This window comes from Sebastes fasciatus, chromosome 5, assembly GCF_043250625.1.
Source record: "Sebastes fasciatus isolate fSebFas1 chromosome 5, fSebFas1.pri, whole genome shotgun sequence".
NCBI classification, from domain to species: domain Eukaryota; kingdom Metazoa; phylum Chordata; class Actinopteri; order Perciformes; family Sebastidae; genus Sebastes; species Sebastes fasciatus.
Window position 1 is genome coordinate 31,611,644 of NC_133799.1, and position 26,340 is coordinate 31,637,983.

The 26,340-nt window shown below is 40.5% G+C and overlaps 2 protein-coding genes across 5 annotated transcripts in view; one reads left to right on the plus strand and one right to left on the minus strand.

Moving 5' to 3' along the window:
* Positions 1–2,423, minus strand: LOC141768311 (uncharacterized). Its single transcript, XM_074636486.1, has 2 exons — positions 2,272–2,423; positions 1–2,126 (listed from the first exon to the last, which is right to left on the minus strand). Exon 2 carries the CDS (start codon positions 2,046–2,048, stop codon positions 303–305), a length of 1,746 nt encoding a protein of 581 aa, XP_074492587.1. The 5' UTR covers positions 2,049–2,126; positions 2,272–2,423; the 3' UTR covers positions 1–302.
* A 173-nt stretch (positions 2,424–2,596) lies between these two features.
* znf644b (zinc finger protein 644b) overlaps positions 2,597–26,340 on the plus strand; it is a 55,918-nt gene continuing 32,174 nt past the window's right edge. Inside the window, exons 1-2 of one of the 4 annotated variants that reach the window (XM_074636484.1) lie at positions 2,597–2,747; positions 3,797–3,902. The gene's annotated coding sequence lies outside the window, so the exon portion shown is untranslated. The other 3 variants (XM_074636483.1, XM_074636485.1, XM_074636482.1) reach the window with 3 other exon arrangements.

Genomic DNA, 26,340 nt, shown 5'->3' on the forward strand with positions numbered 1-26,340 from the left:
TGAATTCATATTATTTATTTATATTATTATTTATTTAATTTAATTAGATGTTCATTATTATGCACTGATTGTGGGAGAACTGGATCACCCAGATCGAACCCGTGCGTAACACAACAGTAGACAACACTGACTACTGAGGTGGCGCTGAGAGCTCAAGCCCTCGCATTCATTCAGAAGGAAAAAGTCAATTTTTCCTTCAAGATGAATGACACATTGAAGACGTTTTTTATCTATAGGATAAGTCCAATTATTCACTATATGTGGGATAAACCGGAGCTCCCGGAGAAAACCCATAAACCACTTTACCACCTCGTCATGGCGGCGAGCATAGAAGAGAAGCACCTGCATACCATGCAGCACCTCTGTCTCGGTGGTACCATCAGGTGACCTTTGACGGCGGAGGCTATATGCTCTCCAACTGCCGTTTGACCCCCTTTCAAGGACACCAGCAGCCACGTCGCAGTGCCCCACGTCTTAATCAGGTCCCTGTAAATGGCCTTTTCGAGGTTTTCCAATGATTCTGGGCTGGAATCGAAATCGAGACCCTCGACTTCGACCCACGTTTGATCAAAAAGGCGCTGGATGATGTCCTCGACGTTTGAAAGGGTCCAGGTCACTTTTGCCTTCTTGAAGATCCGCGCGACCAGCCTCTCCAAGATCACCTCGACGCAGTTTTTTTTTTGTTCGTTGCGTGCTCGCCGTGCAGAGTCATCACGACTCTTCGTCAAGGATACTGGGGCAGGTGGTGCAGCGATTGCCAAAGGTTTCCTGGCCCTGGGCTTGGTCCCCAGTATGGCGTGTCTCATATTGTCGACGAGGTTGTCGGACTGAAAGATCTGCCACCATCTGGCCAGACACAGGAAACCGAGCACCTTGCGCTGCAAGTCGGCGCGCATGTTGGCACGTATCACCGGCTCGGGGATGATCTCTGGCCCATGTGTGATGTGTGTGAAAAGGAGATCACTTAAGACCTTTGTGAACTCCAAGACTCGACCGGGGGGAATGTTTACGAGTGGAGCGCCGAGTCCCAGAAGATCGCGGTTTTCTGGTTGTTTCATCAGATCGTTAATCTTCTTTGTGAGAGACTTTGCCGACTCCCGACTGGGAACTTTGGAGCCCCGCTGGAATCTTTTCCTCATCTGTGCCACGATGCGATGGATGCACGTTTTGGCAAAGCACTTTGCCAAAAGCTTCTTAATTTTGCTTCTGATGCTTTTCTTGGAGCGTTTGCTCTTCTGCGCCGACGGAGTCTGTCTTACAGCATCTTCGGCGATACTCCGAGCAATTTCTTCCGCGACGTCTTCAATCTCCCGAGAGTTTTGAGACTGCAGCAGCGTGTACTCGGAGTCCGGCACGTCAACCAAGAGAGGTTCGGTGATGTCGTTCAACTGCTTCTTGATGATGATTGTGACATGCGTGATGTCTTTCATCGCAATCACGACGTCCGACGAAGGCGTCGCCGCATGGCGGTCTTCGGCGTCTGAGGGTTCCGGTTCCACATCTGATTCCTCGCAGATGGTCCTCTGCTTGCGCGATCGGGGCGAGAACACCGACTTCATCTTGCCGATGAACGCCTGGCACATTTTGCAGGCGTGCAGAATCATGTTGTTGAGTCTGCTGGGAGGAGTGAGGCGCTGAACTATGCCCTCGGGGCTGGAGAGGGCACTTCGGACGCTCTCCGAAACCTCTTCAGAGATCAATGTCGTCAAGCTTTTGGAGCTCGGACACTGAACCGAGACGTCGACGCCCAGAGCTTCGGCAAAACCCTGAGAGATTGTGTCGCCCAGATTGATTTGGACGTCGTCCTCAGACGCCAGGGTCGTGCTCCCGAGAGATTTCAGGAAAGCTTTTGTCAAGGCCGCTGTCATGTCCAACAGCAACTCTCCCATCATGGTCATAGTGGCGTCGTCGGGGCTGCCGGATTTCAAAAATCCCCACTGATCCGCCGTCATCCCCTTAAAGAAGGAGTTGAGCAGCTTGGAAACAACGCGACGGACGTTGAACTCGGGCATGATGGCTTCTGGCTGGGAAGTTCTTGATGATACCATGATGCTGATTTACGGTCAATTCTTGTCGATGCTTCGTGGTTTTTGGAGAGAAATTCACTGCTTCTCTCAGTAGATAGTCTGATGAGTGAAAATAATCGTTAGTTGCAGCCCCAATTATTATTAACTAACATGTAAGCTGCATTTAAATGTTGAGGCTAATTTTAACTGCTTCATATACTGTTGGGAGGTTTAATCTAAAGCAATGCATTCATCAAATTCATACCTCTTCCTCTTGAGACAACTGCTTCTCTCAGTCGATGTGTTTCGTCTGATCGAGTCTTCAGATTCAACTACAGTTGTGTGATTCTGGGACTCTCTCCTGAATGTCACTCCTTTATGATGTCACCGCTCCTTTAAGATGTCACAACTGATGTCACCACTCCTTTAATTCATCACAGTGTTCCATCTGGTGATGTCACGATGCAGTGATGATGTCACCACTGCTGTGATGTCACCACTGCTGTGATGTCACCCAAACACACAAACACACCCACACACACCTGCACACACACGTGCACACTGCGCACACACACACACACACGCACACACACACACACACACACACACACACACACACACACACACACACACACAGTGTAGATTTCATACCTTTCAATTTCTATCTTTCAGTTTATTCTGAAGGCTTAGGTTTTGTCTGCCGCCGCGTTATTACTCATACTACCACCGAAGGGAGCCAAAGTAAGAAATTTTCAAATCCCACACGTAGTGGTTTTAAGTTGCTCTATATGATATCCAGAGCATTAATATAGCAGCAAACAACTATTTGTTATGTAAAGATATAGAGGAGCAATGTTTACCTGAGCAGAGAATGAAGTCACTCTACCGCTGTGTGTGTTGCAATTAGAGCTTCTCCGTGCTTTATTGACATCGCCGGGCCGGCCGCACATGCCTTTTAGTGCATGTGAGCGTGCTCTGCAGGCTAGCTCACGGCCGCCGCTCTGCGCTGCTCTCATACGGCGGTTACAGCTGATAACGCTGTCCTGACTCGACGACGTCATCGCTGAAGTTTAGCAGCCACCCTCCGGTTGCGCCTCAGATAAACTCTGTTAGCTCTGTCAGCACTTCTTTCACTGTTTGCTGCTAGTACCATTAGCTGCTAGCCGGCTCTCAGCTGTCTCCATGTCGAGAGCCATGTGGAGGCAATACATATGCCCTGAACTGAGCACCTTTAAGCAATTTAAGTGCTTAACTGCTCCAGATAGCATCCTTTTCCTGTTGGGGGTATTCTTTTTCAGCCATGCTGAAACTGTAGCCCCTGACCGAGGCATGCTAACTTTAGCCTCCCATCACCGTTAGCAAGTTTGCCGGCTCAGCAGTCACCATGCTGAGAGCCGTGCGGAGGCAATAGAAATGCTCCAAATCTCACATTTAGAACCTTTAATAACAAATGAGGTAAATTAATATCCACTTGTTATTGTATATTATGAACCCTTTGAATACTCTTTGACATGTTTGTGTGTTTGTATTCAGCGTATTATATTAGTAAAGAGATAAAACACACAAATATGTATGAAAGGTGAAGGTGAAGAAGTCTATTTTGCTCAGTCTGCTCCTCAGTTTGTCTCCAGCCACTTCCTCCCAGCATTGTCATTCTCCCTCCATCCACCAGATGTCTCTCCCATCTGTTCCAGTCACCTGACTCTCACTTCCATCTGCTCACCTGTTTCCACTTCCCCTCATCAGCCCTGCAATATATAACACACCCATTTCCTCTCATTTCCTGCCAGATTGTCAACATTGCTTCTTGCCTTGCTTTCCAGCCACCTGTACCTTAACTCCGGTCTGTACCTCTTACCTGCACCTGTGTTCTCTTCGGACCAGCAACTCATGCCAGTAAGCTTTTGTATTTTCATTTAGTCACTGAACTCTCCCTGTCTGCGTGGACTGTCAGTTCTTGTTGCCTTCTACTCACCTGCTTGACACGTAATGATGAACCCGTGCTATAATCCAGGGCAAGAAACCAAAGTTAGGTGTACAAATAAACATACTAACCCACCAATGGTTGCCGTTGAATCATGAATTAAATTGAGTTATGTCATTAGAGTTATCGGTGGTGGAAAGTAACTAAGTACTTTTACTTAAGTACTGTAATTAAGTACAATTCTGAGGTACTTTACTTGACTATTTCCATTTTATGCTACTTTATACTTCCACTTCACTACATTTCAGAGGGAAATAATGTACTTTTTACTCCACTACATCTATTTGACACATATAGTTACCAGTTACAAAAAAACAAATGTATGATCAGTTTATAAAATATAATTTGTTAAAAATTAAACCACTGACAGCTCTAGTTTGGCCCCCTAATTTTTTTCAGATCATTTCATTTAAATACTTGTTTGAACCTCAAAGAGATAAATTCTCCAACATTTCACAAAAAATCAAAGATTAGAGAAAAGCTCAAAATATTAATAGAAATTTGTTTTTTCTTTTACACCTGATTTATCATCTCACGACCCCTCAGATTTATTTTGTGACCTTGTGGAGTCTGACCCCAGGGTTGGAAACCACTGAACTAAACTACTGATACAATATATAATATAAATATAGTAAATTATAATTTGCAAAACAAGTACTTTTACTTTTGATACTTTAAGTACATTTTGATTATAATACTTCTGTACTTTTACCTAAGTAAGATTTTAAATGAATTACTTTTACTTGTTCTGGAGTACTTGTACATCGTGGTATTGGTACTTTTACTTAAGTAAAAGATCCAAGTAATTCTTCCATACTGAGAGTAGACCTCATACTTAATAAGAGACTTAATAAGACTCAACAGTGACACAATCCCCTTGACCCCAAACACAACTAGAGTTGGTCAGCTAAAGCAGTTAAAAAACTGAGGTTTACTTATGTAACTTATGTAATAACTATTGAGAGAGCTCAGAGGGCTTTATGTTTGACCACCCAAGATTTATTATCTAACCACTGTTCCGGTCATAAGAAAGATTTCCATATTTTAGGTCCAAATTAACACAATTTTCTTCAGCCAGAGCCACTCACTGGCTCTCAAACATCGACTTTACTGCTTGTTAAACTGTTCCATCTCCACTGCCAGCTCAGTATAGGCTACGTTAGCATTAGCCTTTTATAGGCCTATATGTAACGGTGACTGAATCCTCTGATTCTGTATGATTTCTCTCTTATGCAACATGACTGGTTGCATTTATAATGAATCCTACTCAGTTTGCCTCCCACCAGCCAGGTTCCTCTAATGTCACATTTCCATCCAGTGGCCCTGTATTGTCAGAGGGACAGCCTTGACACACCTTGGCCCTTCCTCTCACTGATGTATTTACTCTACATCCTTGACAGAGCAGCCTTACTGTTTGAAGGCTGCCATATTTCTGGCTGTGAGACTCCCTTCATTTGTTGTATCCTTACTGTCCCTACTGTCTGCGCGCTGACTGACTGACTGCGTCTCTTGAGTTCTATTTCTGCCTTGCTGCTATCTATCTATTGTAGGCACTGCATTCATCAAGGTTAGCTCTCTCCAGTCTGTCAGCATCTTCTCCAGCTGTTCCTCTGTATAGTTACCAGGAGCAATGACATGAAGGATTCTAACTTCCTGTTGACCTCTGAGCATGTATGTTTGTTTTCCTTTATTTTCAATGCTCAGGAATGGAAGAGTTTTTTAATTCTGCTGTCACCTAGACTCTTAATTTAGACGTGTAATGTGCCCTCGCCGTAAAGAGCTGTGCAGGGCCAATAGAAATGCTCCCAATCCCGTATTTAGCACCTTTTAAAAGAAAAAAACCTGTTGCAGACGTGAAAAAGTGGTGCAAAGAACTTAGCCTCCTGTCCCCAAGCTCTTCAAATAAAATCTGCCACTAAAACGATTCCCTTCCTTGAACACAACTCAAGTTTTTACAATCTTCCAACTACAAGAACTCATCAGAAACAGACATTTTACTGAGAAACATATCCCTTAAATCATGATAATTAGCAATTAAACATCAGTTTAACTTAAATTAAACATCCGATAAAGCCTTTTCTCTTCAGGAAAACCATTAAACCCACCTGTTTCTATAACTAATGTTGGTGTACCTAAATGCAACACAAGGATCTTTGATTTATGGTTAAATTCTTCACATAAGCTTCTACACTATAGTTAGTTTTATGAGAATATGTTTAGAATTTAAGTTTGTTCCAAAAATCAAAAGTCAATCTTTCCTTATACTATTATTAAAATTTGTTAAGTAATTCTTTTTTTTTAGCACCTGAGGAATTTTATTATCAGATGATTTAATTTAAGGCAAATCATATTTGAATCCATCTGACAGTTGCAGGTAGTTGCTAGTTGTCTTCTTAATTTAAACGAGTCCAAGTGTGAGTAACATTTTACATGCACAAATGATTTTTGAGCCTCTTTGTCATTGAATTAGATAATTACTGTGTCCCTCTGCAGGAAATAGAAAAGGCGGTGACTTCATTGCCAAGATGCATGAGTTTCTGGGAATTCTGTCACCTCATTAGTGATTTTTCATTAAAGGCAGCTAGTTCAGCTGGCTGGTCTCATATGGATTCCTCATCGCTGCAATGGTTTATCTGTGTATATGATATGTTTTGGTTTAAATGGTTTATTATTTTAGTTTATTTGCTGTACTGATTAAGTTTTAAGTGGCAAAATTATGTTTTAATTCCTAAATTTTTTGCAGTAATTGTGTTTGAGGTTAACTTGCCTTTGTTGGATTATTATTGAAATCAGGAATTATGAGGTCTCATCCTTTTGTCAGAAGTTGAACTATGCAATATTATAAGATGGGACTGGAATTCCTGCCTTTGCTCATCTGTCCTAACAGACAAGCCACTGAGTTGGTACTAATCCTGTAACCAGACTATCCTGAGGCAAAATCAGTATTCCTTCAAACTGAATATTCTTCAGGAATCATCAACTTGGTATTTGTTAATTGAATGCATAATACTATATTTAGATTTTTTTTTTTTTTTTTTAAATAATGAATTAAGTGATAAAGATTTTTCCTTTTTTTTTATCTTCTTTGATTTCTTTAAAATACAAGTCACTAATGTCTGATAATCAAACAACCACCAACAGAATGAATTAAATAAAAAGCTAAAAAAGTTCAGCATTTACCAGCATATGAACTAAAACGTCAGCGAGGCGCACATTGTGACCTTTCCTGATTGATGTGTGTATGACGTGTACTTGAGAAATCAAAGCAGCCCTTTGGGGCAACACGCAGAGCTGCAAATGAGGAGCTGTAGCGCGGTGGTCTCTGTTGTCCATGTCATCTGGGACCTGGACAGTCCACTGTAGTCCTTCAAGAGCTCCATCAGTGCCCTGCAGGAGCTTCATCTCTCGCTCCGCTGTTGATCCAGAGACTTCAGTGGTCAGTTACTCACAGATGCAAAGTCTCTTTCATGGAAGGCATCAAACATTCAGCAGCTATCCCCCATATTCCCTTTAATCCATATGAACTATGGACTTTTTTTGACACTTTGTTGTTAGTCCTTAAAAGTAAGTGTCCCCTTTAATAAATGTCTTTACACAATCCCTGTACAGAAATAAAGGTCTTGATGTGCATACTGTCGTTCGTAGCTATACCTAATAAAAGTAATGCACTGTAATTTGTATATATCCCACAAAATCAATTTGTATGTAATCCACATAATCGTGAACAAGGAAGTATAAAGAGTGACGAACGCAGCTTAGGGATAACGTCAGGGTGGATGGATGGGTCAAAACTCCGGACTTTCACCCAGGAGACCAATGTTTGTACCTCGTGTGAAACCAGAAGTCAACATTGATTTATTTGTCCCGTAACGTCAGTTCCAGCATATCCATAGTAATTTTAACCCAAACCACAATCTTTTCCTAAACGTAATCAAGTACTTCTGGTGCCTAAACCTAACCAAGTTGTTTCCTGTGAAGACAGAAGTTTATATTGAAAAGACTGTATACATGTAACAGGCGAAAATTGCCAAGTGTTGCTGGACATTCGTAGGAAAACGCACAAAAAAACGAGGAATCATTTTTCGTAAGATATCATTGGAACCGTTGTATGAGGATACACACGGAGGCTCCCTTTAGCACCTGTAAATGACGAATCGGGCTTTCAACTAACGCCAATGTAAACCCACCCGCGGCATTATCCAATGGTCAGAGCATGTGTTAAGTATTAAGAGCGTGAGGGCGGGCTGGTGGGGTGGTGAATGACTCAACAACCACAAGACTTTCACCCAGGACCATTGAAAGTAACTGGTGACCTATTATGTCACGTAGTCCCGTGAGTCAAATGATCCCTAGTCGTGAGCCATAACCATTTCCTAACCCTGACTAAGAGGTTGTGTTGCCTAAACAGTTAAGTCAACACAATAGTTAATTAATAATAAACAATTTGATAATCACCGTTTTCTATGCAAGTTGTAAGAAATGTAATGTAAACCCACAATTTGCAGTTTACCATGGACATGAAATGTTCAGTGGATTCCCCTGGCAGATATTAACTCTACATTAAAATTAAAGTATGTCTAAGATAAAACCAACACAAAAACACTGGATAAGGATTGGATCCATCATGAAGTAAATTAATATTCTAGACATTTTACATTCATTCCAGCTTAACATATATGTGAAATAAGTCAAAATGATTTGCTTGTATCATTTGTATTCGCAAAATAATATCCTAATTAAATGTGCTGATGTCATATAGCCAGCTTTGTGTGCTGGTGGCATGGCCTTTGTGTGTTGTGAAGCCATTTAGGGAAAAGAAAAACCTTTTAATATGCAGAACTTCCATGTGACATGGGGCTCCTGCTATTATTTGTATTGCTTTATTTCATTGTTCATTGCCATGTGTTGTCCCATTGTCCTATTGAAGGCCCAGGGCCACGGTTTGCCACTGCCTTAACCTAACTTCCTGTGAAAACGGAAGTTTATTTTTGAAAGGACTCTCTGCATGTAACAAGCATATATTGGCACGCTGTCCCTGACGCGTCCAAAAGTAACGCAAGAGGGGTACCCCGTGCTTCGGTCTCCGTTGCCGAGGGGCACTGACCAAACGGCGATATTTGACGAGTTGGGAGTGAGAATGTGTTGATACTGGACATAATTACAATAATCTCTGCAGAAACTGCACGGCCCACCACTACAGTAATAATTCAACCCCAAGGATTTAAAAACAATCTGCTGAGATGAATAAGTCTTGTGTTATTTGCACGGCTGCAGGGTACCGAGCTAAGAAAAGAAACATGATGCTATCTGTGGTGGTCAGATTCTGAAATAAATAGGCTTTGAGTTGACTAATATTTAAGTGGGACTTTGAAACTGATAAGAGTAATTCATGAAGGATTTGGCGTAAAACCTTCACATTATGCCAGTTTAGTCCAGATATGCATCGCACACTGATTACTGTGGTGCCAAGGAAATGTAATGTGTTGTGTAAAAATGCAGACCGCGTGCTTGTGGCGGGCTCAGAGCGGATGGGGACCTTCTTTGCTATAAACTGCGCGGTTAATGACGCCGGCGTAGCTCGTGTGGTATAGCACCAAATCTCCGTTCCCAGGGGTAAAAGTAATCACGTGGGCAATCATTAAAATTCAGGCTCTGTTGTGATCAAAACTGCGGCGTCCACACAAAAAAGCTCCCTCTGCTCTTATAAAGCATATTTGGACCATTAGATAAGCCACAACTGACAATTAGGCCGTTGGTTGGCTCCCCCACACACAGTTTCCTGAGCCTGGTTCACATTTTAAACTCAATCTTTGCACGGCGCGAGCCAGTATCTGCCTTATCAAAGTCATTCAGTTTGTATAGCTGCTAAAAAAGTTGATTCTGCGGAGCTCTAGAGGGAGTTAATCCCGTCACAGTGAGTTGTGCAGTTGTTATTGTGTTTCTTCGTGCGCTGTGATTTGAACGTGCTCGCGTATAGTCCATCTTATCTGAGCCAGATGTTTCCAGGTTGAGGCCATTTTCCTTCATGTGACTTGAAGGGTGTTAAGTTAAGGAAATTACATCAGCTGTCTTCGGTTTCACAGACAGACTACTGTCACATGTACGCTCACATTCAGCACAGTAAACAGGAAATTGCCTAAGAGAATAACAAATCCTTTGAATGAGCTCCACGAGCAGCAGAAAACTAAACACGGGTGTATTATTTTATTATACCGGGAATAAGTTTAGGTTTTTGTAAATGTGGTGTCTGTTGTTGAGCTCTTTAAAACAGTGCGTGCCATTTTCTAAGACTGCCCCTCTTCAGGAAGCTGTGGTCGTATCCTGTACCTGCAGCCACCTGCTCTTCCCCACGGAGCGGCAAAAACATCTGCGACCGGCAGAGACTTGGCTGCCTGGTGTAAGCCCAGTGAGCAGACACCAAATCATAGAGGGCAGAGGGAGGAGGAAATATGTTGAAATAAAGAGGGACTCACAGACGTTGCATTGCAGATTAATGCTAATGACCATAGCGCAAGGACAGGAGGGGAAAAAAAAAGATGCTCAGTGATCCAGATGTGTGGAGGGAGCAACTCCCGGAGGAGTGGTGTCGGGACAGAGAGGAATAATTCATCCTCACAAGAACGCTGCAGAGCTCTGCTCGCATTTTGGGCCAAAAGGTCGCTGTGGATGTCTGGTGATCGGCCTCAGACAAACCTAAGCTCCATCCATCCACCGTCTTATCAAGAGAGATGGGGACACGTTAAAGGAAATCATTTTCCAACTTTTGCCTTTCTAAATCCCAAAGTGTTAGGAATGGATTAAACAGTTACCTGCTCTAATGTTAACTGCAATTGTTAGCATGTCTCTCAAACCAGTTTACTTACAGTAACTAACAAACTTCCATGGTCAAAGAGCACCTCATTAAAGCTGCAGTTGGTAACTTTTATAAAAAATAACTTTTTATCATAATTGCTCAAACTGTCGCTATATCCTAACAGTAGAAAATGAGACATATATTTTATGAAGAAATCATGTTCATCTGCTTCCTCCTAGTGCTCCTAATGACATTTGCACGATTCCACCGCACCAAGGAAAACGACCAATCAGAGCCAAGGAATCTCTTATGCTATGGTCACACTAGGAGCGACAAAAGCAACAAAGCGGCCAAGCGTGACCAAGCTACATTGTTAGCAAGTCTCCGCTGAAGTGTTGCTCAAGCGCTCGTTGATGTAGTCATGTCGTTATATAATCACTGGGAACTTGCTAACTGCATTTTTTTAAAGATGGAACGGAACAGGGTGAAACAAAAACATATGATTGGTTGATGCTTCACCGCGTCATTCGAGCACTTAAAAAAAACTTGAGACCAGCTAAAATTCGATTTATAGGGTGTCAGTTTGTAGCTTCATGTCACCGACTTCTATTGAAAATGACTTATAGCCTGTTAACTGTGTCGCTCGTAGTGTTAACACAGCATAACGCAGCTGACAGTCACTGCTTGCGAAGCTCGTGAACTCCGATCAGACGGTCAAACTAGGCAGCGCTGATCAAATATGAATCAATATTCTGTTACTGTAATGCCTATTTCTCACCTCAAATGTTTTCAGAAAGAGAAAACTCATTTTACAGCTAAACCGTACACTAAAATAATGTTTCTGAAAACATTTGAGGTGATAAATAGGCATTACAGTAACATTACAGTAGTCATGCCTAGTTTGATCGATGATTCAGAGTTCATGAGCTTCGCGAGCAGTGATTGACAGCTGCCGTAGAGACTCCTTGGCTCTGATTGGTTGCTTTGCTTCGGGCATGGTGGAATCTTGTAAATGCCATTAGGACCGTCAGAGGGAAGCAGAGGAACCTGATTATCTTTCTCTCTCTCTTTCTCTTTTATCTGTCTCATGTACTACTGTCAGGATATAGTGACAAATATAAATAAGTTACCGACTGCAGCTTTAACTACTTTAGTTCACAGGTTATGTTAAAAAAAATAATCCTAAAAGCATATCCAGGTTTCTGAAACCACTTTAAGATGTTTACATGCGCAACACATAACTGGGATACTCCAAAAGGCTGATCATAACAAGCGACAGAGGCCAAAAAAAGCCCACATCTACAGTATTTCTCCTGCAGCTTCCTCCAGCTGCTCCCGAAGGCCAGCTGGGAGATGTAGTCCTTCCACCGAGTCCTGGCTCAGAACCAGCACTTCCATCCAGTCAGTTGTGCTTGGTATACCTCCAAAAAGATGTGTGGCATCTTTCAACACCTCAAATGATCCAATAATCCATAATAATACCACAGCCGGTGATCACCCTTCAACAGCACAATGAAAGGTCACGGAGGAGCGTGGCTCGTGTTCCAACACAAACAAATATGCGTGGTGTTTATTGATCATCTAAATCAGGTCATTATGAGGGGGCAGTGAAGCCATCGCTTGTTCTTGCTCGCTCAGAGAAACCACCCCGGGATTACAGATGGCACAGCGTGTAGTTTTTGCTGCTGCCTGAGATGTGTTCATTGGCACCGCAGAGGGCCGTGGCAACACACTGTAGAGGAAGAAAAGGTTTGTGTTGGACGAGAACCAGCAGAGAGGGTTGCGCAACGTCAGGCTGAGCTCACCCTGCGTAATATCTGGGATGGGGAGGGACGTTTGCAGCAGACAAACCATCAGAGTGAAGCTCGGAGAGGGATGGAAGGGGAAAGGGAGCCAAGCTGTCCCAGAAGACGACCAGGTCCAAATCTTCTCCTAATAAAAGGTGATGAGTGGACTGGAGCTCGGACTTTGTCATACAGACTTTCTCAGAATAAGCTGGAACCAGTGCTCCAAGTGTGTATACACATGTCAACACGTACAAGACAAAAAGAGAGATTGTCAGGAGGTGAAGCTGTCATGATGAGATCATTCAGGACAAAGTGTGAGATGAGATAACACACACACAACATCATCTTTCTCTCTGTGCTGAGGTCAGTGAAGTTCCACTATAAAACTTTGTCTTATCACCACAAACTTCAGGTGTGCGCACACACACTGGCACCGACCCAGCTCTTTGTAGTTGCACACACATGCTTGCCAGATGCACAAATGTGTGCTTTATATGTGCATGCATGCATACGTTGAAGCAACAGACATATATGCACTGGTGTGCTCAGAGATTATTCAGAGATGCATAAGTTATTGTATATTATACACAGTCTAGATATAATACATGTTACAAGCATTAGCCTATACATAGTTAATGCAGCATCACTAAAGGCTTCTCGGCTCTATATTGCTCAGCTAACCAGTAAATGGAAGGGTAGCAGAGGGAAGGCACTGGGAGGAATTGGCTCATCTGCAGCACCCTCTAGTGGAAATAAAATGCCATTAGAGTTTACAGCAGGATGATAGAAAATGTTTCAGCTGCCTAATTCTGTGGTAAATCATACACAATATGAGGTAGCATTTGAATTATTAGTGTGATTTACACAATTGTTTCTATCAAAAAAGACAAGAGGACAGTTATCCATATCAACATAACACTGAGGATTACATCCACTGATAACAAAGGAGAGGTAGAAAGTGTTAGAGTGTGTATATATTATAGGGAAAAGAGAGGTCTGTTGGAACAGTTACTATGTCTATGCCATTCACCATGCTCATAGTCAGCCACACCCTCTTCACTTTCAACCTCAAAGTGGAGACCTTCTGACTATTCCTCACAGTTTTGAAATTAACATTTTGGCTCTTTAGTTCTTTTTCAACATATTGTTGGAAAGCTTATTTTCTGGCCTATCAGTTGATACCAGTGTTAAAAAACAGACAAAAACAAGACAAAGGCCACTCAAAAACACTTTATTGACAATTTCTATATCTCGTTTTTTATGAAAATAGAATAATTTTACAAATGTTTCCTTTTTCTCAAAGACATGTGTGAACAAGTGACATTGACACAACAAGGTGTTCAATTTATTTCAATTTAAATTATTATTTTTTTGCCCAGAACAAGGTGTCCCAACTGACCCGGGGAGGCAGAATTTTGGGAAAACGCACTCCTTGTACATTTAACAAAATTGTGCTTTCACGTTTGGGTTGGGCTTTAAAAAAACTTGATAGATTAAGAGATGACGGCTGTATCTGTTCAGGGATCAAAATTATTTCCATTAGTGTTCAAATAGTCTGTGAGCAGATTATTTGGTGTCGATACAAAAGTGTTCCAATGACCCCACTCTCCCCTACATCTATTACATGGATGGTCCAGATAATAATGTTGATAAAAGGGGCACAAGGGAATCATATGTTTATAGTTATAGTGAGTAATAAATTTGTGTTTTAGCAACTTGAAAAATCGTTTATCCAAGGGAAGTGGTGGCCTCATCTCAGATTTCATTGAATCATTACATCATTTCATTGCATTAGGCTTGACATTTTTTCGAGATTAGACTATTGTACTCATTCATCCACCCTGGCTGTTTCTCTTTTACCAGTGTTTCCCAAACTTTTTTTCTGGGGAGCCACTTTTCAAAAATGACAAACGATCATGACCCAATTCACAATAGGCCTTATCTATAAATCGCAAATTAGTAGAGCAAATTTGTGCGTATATGAACATTCCAGACCATTTTTACTGTCATTTCAACATCACGTGTATTATCTTGAATAGGTAAACCAGCCATTTTAAAGATATATATATATGTTTGGTATTGAAAAAATGTAGAAGTACTTTATAAATGAGACCAAATACAGTGGAAAACTCTAGTGATCACGTTTGTTTGGGTCATATTGATTGTAAGCGGATGATTATTCTAAAAAAAATATATATTTTTCTCTATTTCTCTTGCAGATTACCACCTATTTGGCATTTGTATATTTATTTTATGAATATAAAATAATGAAACAAACAGCTTCACTATTTACCAACCTTTATTGACTGTTTCAAACCTTTTTCAAATTACCGTATACTGTACTGTGTATAATTCAAATATCCCATAATACAGTTCAGTACTATATTTAAAATATAATTTACAGTAGTTCAAATTTTAATCAGGCTATAGCCTAAAACAGTATTGTGCTGTTTACAAATACAGTAATGTCAGTAGTAGAAATAGGCTACTAAGCCACAGCTTGAAATTTGTAACAGCCTAAAGTTTATTTTCATGCCTATCATTGCCTAATATGAAAAATAAAATATAATATACTGTATATACATTTTTTCCATATGTGTTGTCATGTATGAAAAGACCTAAAATGAACACTGTAAGCGGACTATTTGATTACTACAAAGCGTATTATTTAAACAGCATTTGTATAGAAATGATTCTGTCCGAAGCTTTTTGATCCATATAAGCTGTTCATCACTGTAACTGTGATCACTTAAAGCGGTTTCCACTGTAAATGCGTTTAGGCAGAGTTCACAGGCTCTCGGTTTTAACTCTCATCAGTAAAACAAACTCTAAATGTACTCTAGCCTTTCATATTAGATTCAATGCTATAAGTAGGCTACAATTATCAGAACAATACGAACATTCAGGCTCCTCATGTGGCACAAAGGTGTGCTGCAGCTATAAATGTTAAAAAACGATGGAAGAAATGTATTTGACCCACCTGGGGGTCGCGACCTAGTCTTTGGGAATGACCATCTTTTACCACAGCTGCTGTATGTATCACAAATTTGGTGAGAAAAAAAACACTACCAGTCAAAATATTTTAGACCTAAAACTTTAAATGAGTGTTTGTATTCTTTGAATTCGTGCACACAGTGTGCTAAAAACATGGTGCAGTGTACTTTAAGATGCACTTGAACCTAATGGAAGCCCTCCAGCTCAGACAGACACTTCAGCAGTAAGAGGGGTGGTGTGTGTAGGAGTGCAGACTGCGACCAACAGCCAAAGTCTGAATTCCACAGCAGCAGTACTAGTACAGTCCCGAGTACTGTAGCACATTTATTACAGCAGCTGGATGTACAGGAAGCTGCTTGGCTCGTCTGCGCGCGCTTTATCATGCCAAAGAATTAGAGAAGAACTGGCCGAGGCCGCTGAGCGAGAAAAAAGTACATCACATGCTGCCACACTCCAAGTGAAACTCCTGCACCACTGCTGTCTGAAAAACAAAAGAATTAATCTTTGATATTGAAATTGACACGGAGCAGCCAGCTGGATGCCAACATATATATATATCCAACTGGGATGAGATTTCACAGATAGAAGATGATGGCTATGAACAACTCGCAACGTGCTGTCACTGCGAGATCAGAGTGCAAAGAGACTGGGTTCACTGTGGATCTAACTTCTCTGGCGGGGGAATCATTAAACCAGTCCCATCACTTGATTTCCCCCTATGGCGGCGTTGCCCTTATACCCAATTGCTTCTCAATTAAATTGAAAGTGTTGCAGCATGCAAGTGCAACAGTAAATAAATCAGCTGCATGAAAGCTCAAAGACTGTCAATCAATTATCCCATTAGTGAGAAACTTTACAGAAAGGGCCCAAACAAGCCTTGTTTTTCTTGTGTAATTACCAACTCAAGCAGATCCAAAGGGGCCACATTTCTCATCGAGTCCAGGATAACAAGGCGGACGGGGGGGGTCCCGCCGTAACCTCACTGTTACCCAAACCAGCATTGTGTGTGCAAAAGCATTAACTTAACAACAGAGCCAGGGGTCATCCACTATTCTCTTTATAGAGCAATCACGGGAGGCAAAAATGGGCTTATTGGAATAATGAGCATACAACATCTGACACACACAAGATTTCTCTGCGCTTTGAAGAGAACAAACACAATCGGTGAAACTTTTAAGCATTCTCTTTATTTCTCTTCCTCAGATATGTTGCGAGGAGAAAACAAATAGCATCGCAGACTCCAAAGCGCTCCTCGTCTCCAGTGTACAAAACTAATCAGCCCGTGTTACTCGCCCAAGGTCTTCCCACTTTTTTTCATATTAGCAGTGTTCAGCCCCCACAGCGAGGCAACATGAAAGAGAAAGCATGAGTGCTCGAAAAGAGGGCTTCGTCTTCGCAATTTGTGTCAATCTCGCTTGCTTTAGCGTGTTTACAGAGAGATCAATTCCCAAACTCCGAGGGCCGACATTGTCAAAAATGAATAATTTAATAATGGTAACCTTAAACTTTCTGTTTTTGCCATAATTGCCTCTGTAATATTCTTCCTGATTTTTTTTTTCTCGCTGCCAAAGAAACATGACTAGAATCAAAGTAGTGCTGCTTGTTTATTTCATAGTGGTGACAAAAAATGAGTTTTTTTTAATGACTTTGACCTTCAGCTGTTAACGGATTTAGAAATGAGGCCTGCGAAGCTTTTGTGTGTGAAGCCCTGATGTCTTCTAATCTATCCTAGCGTCTACACGGTCTGTAAATTACTTCTCTGGCTGATTTTAAGCTTTAAAATGAAAGGGTAACGCCACCTACATTAAAGCAGCATTAGGCAGTTTGGAGCAAATATAATTAAATGTTTTCAGAAACATCTTGTAGTGTACTGTTTAGATGTAAAATTGGAAAGTTTGTGACCCGGCAGCCACATTGAGGTTAATTGAGGAAATACCAAGCACCGCCCACCAGCCGGAGCAAACTTTCTCAGGACTTTCGCCCAGGAGACCGGTGTTTGTGTCGCGTGTGAAACCAGAAGCCGTACTTAAATTACAGCACTTCCGGTGTTATTTAAACCCAAACCGCAATCTTTTCCTAAACCTAACTAAGTAGTTTTGTTGCCGAAGCCTAACCAAGTCGATATTTTCCTAAACCTAATTAGTTTTATTTTGAAAAAACTGGAACGGAAATTGAAACCTGTGTCACGTGTTGCTGGAATCATTTGTAGGAAAACGCACGAAAAATACATTTTTAAAAGTCGTGTTGAGCGTCCTGAAAAAAAAGGAAAATTTGTGTTTATGCACATGAATCAAATAGATTAAATTTTGTGACTATTTCACTAACTGAAGTGAGACTGTGCTGTATACTCAGAACATCCCCCTGGGTGCTCTCAGTGTCTAGAACATCTATAACATCTTTCCCTATTTATTGTCTATGGAGCAGTTCCACAATTTATACCCAATGACATCATAAGTTTGAGTTTTTGGATTTGGGAGAGAGTTGTTCATGTTTACTAATATTTTTTGCACTGTCTTAGACCATAGGAATAACATGTATGAATTTTGAAAATGGGCGTAGTTCCCCTTTAAAACAAAGTGCACACAGATTAGTTTCCCTCGCCCTCTACTTAGCCCTTTAAAACCAGTCTGCTGCAGCAGCCCAGCACCACACCACTCGGTTATCTCCATCCCACAGCTAAGAACTGCTTGAGATCTTGCATAAGCATTAAGGATGTGAGTATCTGCGCTCCACATGCCTCATCAATGAATTATGGCCCACTGCTCTCCAAAAGATACCACTGTGTGAGATCTGCTTAGCTGATGAAAAATTACATCAACATCAAAGAAGTCCTCTTAAAAGAGCAAGTTTAGAAGAATTAATATTTGATAATGCTGAAACCCGGCATAAGCACACAGGCAGGCAATGAGTAATGCCTGGTAATCTCTTAAGAATATTAAAAGCCCTAATATGCCATATTTACTGATATTAAGGATTAAAACAGCATATAATATGCGTTTAAAAAGCGTTTTGCATATCAAAATACAATTTGTGAGCAGTGATTTAAATGGTAGTTAATAAGACTCATTTCAAAAGGCACACTAGGAATGGACACAGCAGGCTTCCCTCTGCCACCTTGTGGTCAATTTATACTACTGCAGGGATGAAGGGGTGTTCAAAACATCTAGTATATTATCATTACATGCTATATACTTGACGTGGTTCATGTTATAGCTGCATTGTTGAATTTATAATGCACTCATGTACTTGTGCAAAGTCCATAGCTATTTTTAAAGATGTAAGTTAAAGGGGGAAGCCACTGATTTTACAAATGATGAGGAGAGTATTACTCCTCATTATAATGTCCTCTGTGGTTCTGGAGGAGCGTTGTCATGTCTAAGAAAAGAACTTTATGATTTCATCATGGTTATTTCAGTTTTGGCTCAGAGATGACAGATCTATAACAGAAGGAAGTTGTTACAAACTGGCAGTGTGGAGTTTGAAGAGCATTTGAGAGACGCATATCAAAAGTCAGGGTATTTAGGCCTTTGCTGCTTTGATTTTGACCATTCTTTTTCCTTAAAATCTGTCTCTTCTGAGACCCCTGACTTAATGGACGTACAATACTGAGCGCAGAACAGGCTGGAGAAGCACTTCAAGACTCAATATCACTTGAATATATATTCTGCTGCATAAAGAATACTTTTACTTTTGATACATTAATTACATTTTGAAAATATTTCTGTACATTTACTAAAGTTTCATTTTTGATACACAATGTCTACTAATAATAGAAGAGTTTTATATTGTGGCAAACCGGTATCACGCCAAAGCATGTAATAGACCCACCTGTACACCAGAGGATAGTGTATCATTGTAAGGATTTGCCTTGTTTAGGCATGAATATTTCACACGTATGAAGGTGCAGTACCAGCAGGGGGCAACAAAGCCATTCAGTTAGGTTTAGGCAATAAAATCACTTAGTTAGGTATTTTAGGTAGTAAAATATGTAGGGAAATAACATAACATCAGTACGGAAAACACGCCACAAAACGTCACTAACTTAACTTACAAAACAAAACATCACACTGTTCTCCTGGCTGAAAGTCCTCTGTTTGTTGGACCCATCCACCTCACCTCCCGTCCACCATGTTTCTACAGCAGCCCAGAACGGACAAACCAAACACTGTTAACTTTTCCTGTTTGGCTCGATTTTAGTCGATAACGTGGATTTTGAACGTAGCCTACCTTTGCAAAGATGCACTATATTTTTCCTCACAGGCCAATCAGAGCAGACTAGGCTTTTTCAGGAGGGGGGTCTTAAAGAGACAGGCACTAAAATACAGCGTTTCAGACAGGTATATTCAAACAGACAGACATTATGAGAAAAATAATAAAAAATAATTAGTTTTTAAACATTACAGCATGTAAACATGTTCTAGTAGAAACACAAAATACAAGTATGAACCTGAAAATGAGCATGATATGTTCCCTTTAAGTAAAGGATCTGAATACTTTTCGCCACCACTGCAACTTATTAAATACATTAAATGATGGATACTCTTTATATGTTCTACAGTACACTAGTTCTTTGCTGCTTGCTTTTCAGTTTTAGAATTAAGATTTCACTGATTAAACTAGGTTCTTTCATCTGCAATAGCTACATCTTGTGTGTAATAGTGCATCACTGAGCATAGCTCCTCTGCTGACTCTCAAGTCTATGACCACAGGTGACTTCATCTTTTAAGTCTCAGATAAATCATGTTTTAACATAAGTATCAGGCCTTTTTCATGGACAGACATTATGACATGTCACGGTCGGGAAAGCACAGGTGTAAATAATGTATTAATACATGTCAATGAATGGAAATGAAAAAAGGTCATCACTGGTGCTCAGCTGATGCAGACATGGGACTCACGTTTGAACTGAAGCATAATTCATTACAGAAGAAAAATGAATTTCAAATAGCAAAGAGTGGTCAGGTGCCGACCTTGAATTGAAACCGAGGTCTGAAACAGCCTTCATTAGTGAGCCATTTCACCTGAGAGAGACGGGCTATGAATAGCTGCATCGGAGTTAGTGAACTCAGTAATCCCTCGTACTGTCTTGTGCCCCGTGATTTAAACTGGTTCTCTGCCTCTCTTTGTTAACTAGCTTCAGTATAATGATGTAGTTTTCTGTGATGTTCCAACACCATGGCTGGAGGCAGGAGTTTAGTCAGCAGCATGCAGGATCAAGAAAAAAAAAAAGTGAGCCACTGAAAATGGAGAAAAATGGCTTGCAGTACCCCAAGGTAGGAAATAAATTGCAGACGATAACTAGTGAAGCGAGGCACAAACAGCATAATAAATTGTTCAAGATTTTTGCTCTCATTTTGCAGAGCAAAATCAAACTTTGGAGTGCACAGTTGGCAGGCCATTAAAAGAATTACTTCATGCTCTGAAAACAGAGGGCTTGTGTCAATCCCTATATCTCGCACAGAAAGACAACGCACTCCTCGGAAATGCTTTGTGTTTGCTACCATCTGGGTGGGTACGATGATAAGCTCAGATCACAGTGAGGCAAGCACAAATACAGTAAGTGACTTGGAAATAGCTTTGAAAGAAACAGATCTCTGTTGAATAAGGAGCTAAACCGAGAGCTAATACGCACTGGCGTGGAGTAGATAAATATTTATGCACAAATATTTATGTCTTACAGTTTCTCAATATATCAATATTAATGATTAATGATCTGCATTCCACACATTTAATAATTTAGTTAAAATAAATAAGTCATATTTTGCCCACTCTATAAATATTCAACAGATTCGGAGGAAATTTGAGTTGTCTGCAGATTATTTCTTGTTGATAATAGCAGCCACTGGAGCAATGTACATTCAAAGATTTGTTAGTTGTTTGCTTTATCCAATCAATATTTCATGTGTATATGAATATGAGAATTACCACTCCAATCAACCACTGCAGATACCACACACAGACTGTGTTTCTCTCGATGCACTGAACAAATGTTATTACACAGTAAAAGTATATCATGGGTTTGGAATATCTGCTTTTATATATAACTCCACTTATTAATTAACGCATTAACGCAACTTGTGATTATTTGCAGCGGGCTCAGTGTTAAAGCTAGTGTGAAGATACTGGCATCATATGAAACTAGAAAACCCAAAGAATCCAGTGGTACTAACAACCTAAATTTTGGCGAGGAAAAACTGGCATGGTCATTTTCGAAGGGGTCCCTTGACCTCTGACCTCAAGATATGTGAATGAAAATGGGTTCTATGGGTACCAACCAGTCTCCCCTTTACAGAAATGCCCCATTTATGATAATCACATGCAGTTTGGGGCAAGTCATAGTCAAGTCAGCACACTGACACACTGACAGCTGTTATTATTTGTCACTGTTTTGTGTTGTTAATTGATTTACAGATGTGCCCACTCCAGTGTTGATAGATATCAGTTTAACCTTGTATCTAAACATGATCCAGACATTTTTGGATGTCTTCTAATAAGATGGCAGGGACAGAAAATTAAACATATTAGTTTAGCTTATGTTCCTGGATAGATTGATGGGAATCAGGTTAAGTTATATTAAAAGAAATGATCATTGAAATAAATAACACCTGTTCTAAAACACATTGATGCTGACATGATATTTTCTCCCCCTTGACTGCATGATGAGGTTTGAAATGGCTGATGGTTTTTCTGTAGAATCATGAAAATAACACTCGGGCAAGAAAAAAACAAACATGCGACAGTATTAATAATGTATCTCTAGCATGCATTCTGCATCATTATCCTACAATTTAAATCAGGATTAAAGCTGGACATTAAATATACAACAGTAGGACATTTTTATCATGCAGTGAAACTTTCATTACAACCGTTTTGAAATTCAGTTCATGATCACACAAGACACATTTAACCCTTTCTGTCCACGTTACACTGTGGATAACACTGTTGTGGTTTGTTGAACCCAGAAGAGAGCAACAGAGCAACTATACATACAGGCCAAGCAGTATAGGGGAGAGTGGGGACAGTTGGGACAGTGCCTTTTAAGCAAGTTAGAAAGCAATTACGTCTATGCCATTCACCATGCTCGTACTCAGCCACACCCTCCTCACTTTCACCCTTAAAGTGGAGACCTTTTGACTATTCCTCACATTTTTTAAATATACAGTGTATAAGTACATTTTTGGCTCTTTTTATATTTGGCTCTTTTGTAACCATACGGTTTTTAGTTATGCGACATACAAAAAAATATTTTTTGGAAAGCTTATTTTCAGTTGATGCTAACATTAGAAGTCTGAATATGTGTTGATAGCTAGCACAGGAGTCCAAAGTGTGTCTGCTCTCCATGAAGCAGCTGGGACAGTATTTTTTATAGTTCCTACCTAAAAATCAACAAAAAACAGACAAACAAAAACAAAGGCTTTTCCTAATTGAATAAGACCCCAATGTGAAGTCACTGAGTAAATGTTTTAATGCAAGTGGCAGCCAGTCAGAATCCCTTATTTGCCAAATTCAATATCTCCGCAATTTATGAAAATATAATAATTTTATAAATGTTTTCTTTTTATCAAAGAAATGTAATTATAAATATAAGGTGTTCAAATTTAGACTGCATTTTTTTCAATTTAATTATATTGTTTTTATCCCAAAATAAGGTGTCCCAACTGACCCGGGGAGGCAGAAATTTTGGGAAATGCACTTCTTGTACATTTAACAAAATTGTGTCTTTCACGTTTGGGTTTGTGCTCTAAAAAAACTTGATAAACTGTTAGCAGACACCTGCATCTGTTCAGGGATCAAATCATTTTCATTACAGTTCAAGCAGTCTGTGAGTAATGGAGGGTTATTTGGTGTTGATACAAAAGTGTCCACACTGACCCCGCTCTCCCCTACTACTTTTGCCTGTTGACAGTAATATGGCTTAATTTAAATAAATAATAAATTGGAATAATATTTTTTTAAATATTGGATTACCCATATGATTATTAGACCCAGTCTGCTTGTCACTGCGCGATAAAAAATAGGCTAAATATTGATTTAAAGGTCCCATATTATAAAAAAGGGAGATTTTCATGTTTTTTTATTATAAAGCAGGCTTAAGTGCTATATAAATACTGTGAAACTATCTAAACACTCAATCCACAGGGAAATACACACATCCCGTATTCAGAAACTCTGCATTTGAAACAAGCTGTCAGGATTTCTGTCCATTTGTGATGTCACTAATATACAATATTTAGACCCTTTACACAGATTTAAACGTAAACATTCTAAATGTGTCCCAGTTTATTCCTGGTTGCAGTGTATGTGAATGACATCAGCTGACAGGAAGTACACATGGACCCAAGCTGCTGCCTAGCAACGCAATTTTGTTGCAATTCCGTCAAAATGCGCTAAAACGGAGCGTTTCAGACAGAGGGTAAACACAGGTATATTCAGACAGACAGTGTGAGGAAAATAAAGTTTTTTTTTAACATTAAAGCATGTAAACATGTTGTAATAGAAACACAAAATACAAGTATGAACCTGAAAATGAGCATAATATGGGACCTTTAATATTAAATAATGTACATGCAGTTCAAGGTCATGCCCCTCATTCATAAACTTAAAAAAAAAAAGTCGTGTTAACACATCCTGTTATCCTCCAATTTCAATTATGGGAACATGTTCCTCTTTATTTTGTATTAAAGTTATTAATGCCAGCTAGTATTAATGTATTGAATGTCGTGGAGGAACTAAAGTGGACATAAAGGACTAGGTGTGTGGTGTATAGTTCTGGTGACGCTCATTCCTCTACCTCCGCCGTGAACATCCTCTCCTCTCCTCCTCTGGACCAGAGTGCAACCTGCGTGAATTTAAAGCAAAATGGCGACAGTCTAACAGAGGAGAAGACGGTGTCAAGTGCAATGACAAACTTGAGGACATGACTCGTCGTCCTGAGGTAGGTGTTGTCTTACAGCCCGCTGTGTCCAGTTTGATGAGCGCAGGGATACACTGTAGCCAGGTGCGGTCATCAGTCTGCGGTGTGTCGCTGTCGTGGAGATAAAACCACCGCAGTGACCGATATATGTCTGGGGAAAGCTGCAGCCGCCTCAACTTCAAATGGTTTGCTTCTTGCTATATAAAGTGTTTCTTCAAGACATTGCTGACATAGTTTGAGTCTCTGTGGCTCAGTCTGTGTGGCAGAGCAGCTAGCTGACTGTCGCATAGCCTGGCAACATATAAAGTCACACAGCTATAGTAGTAGAGGAGGAGGCAGCTCTCTGCTAGCTACACTGTCTCAGTTTAAAGGCTGAAGGACAGCCAGTTTGTGGCAACTCTGAAAAGAGCTGTTTACTTATTTAGATGAGATGAAGTTGGTGGTTACATTGATGTTTTTGTAGGATATACATATGGAGAGCATTTGATGCAGAGCTGCATAGTAAACTTCAGAGTTTGACATCTCTGCCTTAGTGATGGGAATTCCGGCTCTTTTTAGTGAGCCAGATCATTTGGCTCAGCTCACCAAGAAGAGCCGGCTCTTTCGGCTCCCAAACGGCTCTTCGTTTTACCACTTCTGCCTTTTATAATTCAGTCAAATTTATAGCGCTGTTTTGACCTATGATTAGTATGTGTGCACATATATCACTTAAATTATTCAATTTAATTATACTAAACCTTATAATTTCCAGAATACCATCATTATACATGCTGCTTCGTTTCCGACTGTCACTTATCTTGTCTGCTATTTGCGCATCACACTCCTCTCTCTTTCTCTCCTCCTCTCCCTCCTGCTCTGTACCTGTAGACCGTCAGCGCGCCGTGCACCTCTGCCCCTCCCTGCTTAATGGTATGATCCTTGTCTGTCATCACCTGATTGGTCGCACGGACGTCATTAACACAACATTCAGTCACAGTCAATGCATGGAGTGTGCACGTGGCGCAGAGAAGATCGTCCTATCATTCTTCCCTTCACTTACAAGAGCCGGCTCTTAGAACCGGCTCGTTCGTGACGACACATCACTACTCTGCCTCCCCTCTCTGACTCTAAATGGCTCATTAGGAACACACAGTGATTGTGAGAGTGAGGCAATGCTGTGTGTAAATTATACCACCCAAATTGTATAGAATGCCAGTAAAGCAAAGTTGAACTGTAATGAACCTGCTAGTCAAGATGAGATACAGTAGCGCTGCAGGAACAGAATACTAAGTGCAGAGCAAGGACAGCAAAACATGATCATCATCGAAGCACATTTTAAACCTAAGCAAAGCTTGGATTTAAAAAAAACTATATCTAATCTTATGGAAGTTCTTCAATGACAAAACTACTGAGCCAGCATGAAAATAAAAACAAAATACTCACACCATCCAGAAATGTTATATACCGGTGAGTGTTTGTGTATATATAATGTAGAATGATTAGACCTCCTCTCAAGGCTGCTTGGTTGCATTCAAACTGCTCTCCCTTTCTGTTCTTTTGCACCAGTTAAAGCAGCAGTAGGTAGAATCGGAGCAAATATGATTAAAAAAGTTATTTTTATAAAATGGTCACTATATCCTGACAATAGTGCATGAGACGGGTAATCTGAAAAAAAATCAAGTGTCTCTGTGTCCTCCGGTGCTTCTAACGGCGTCTGCAAGATATCACAGACCGGAGGAAAACAACCAATCAGAGCCGAGCTGGAGCGTTGCCTGTCTGTGAGCAGCTGTCAATCACTCCAATCAAATATTAATCAATATTCTGTTACTGTAATGCCTATTCCTTGCCTCAAATGTTCTCAAAATCATCTTGTAGTGTACTGT

What these genes read in the sequence shown, in the direction of transcription:
- LOC141768311 (XM_074636486.1), bottom strand. Translation starts at nt 2,048, where the DNA reads ATGGTATCATCAAGAACTTCCCAGCCAGAAGCCATCATGCCCGAGTTC.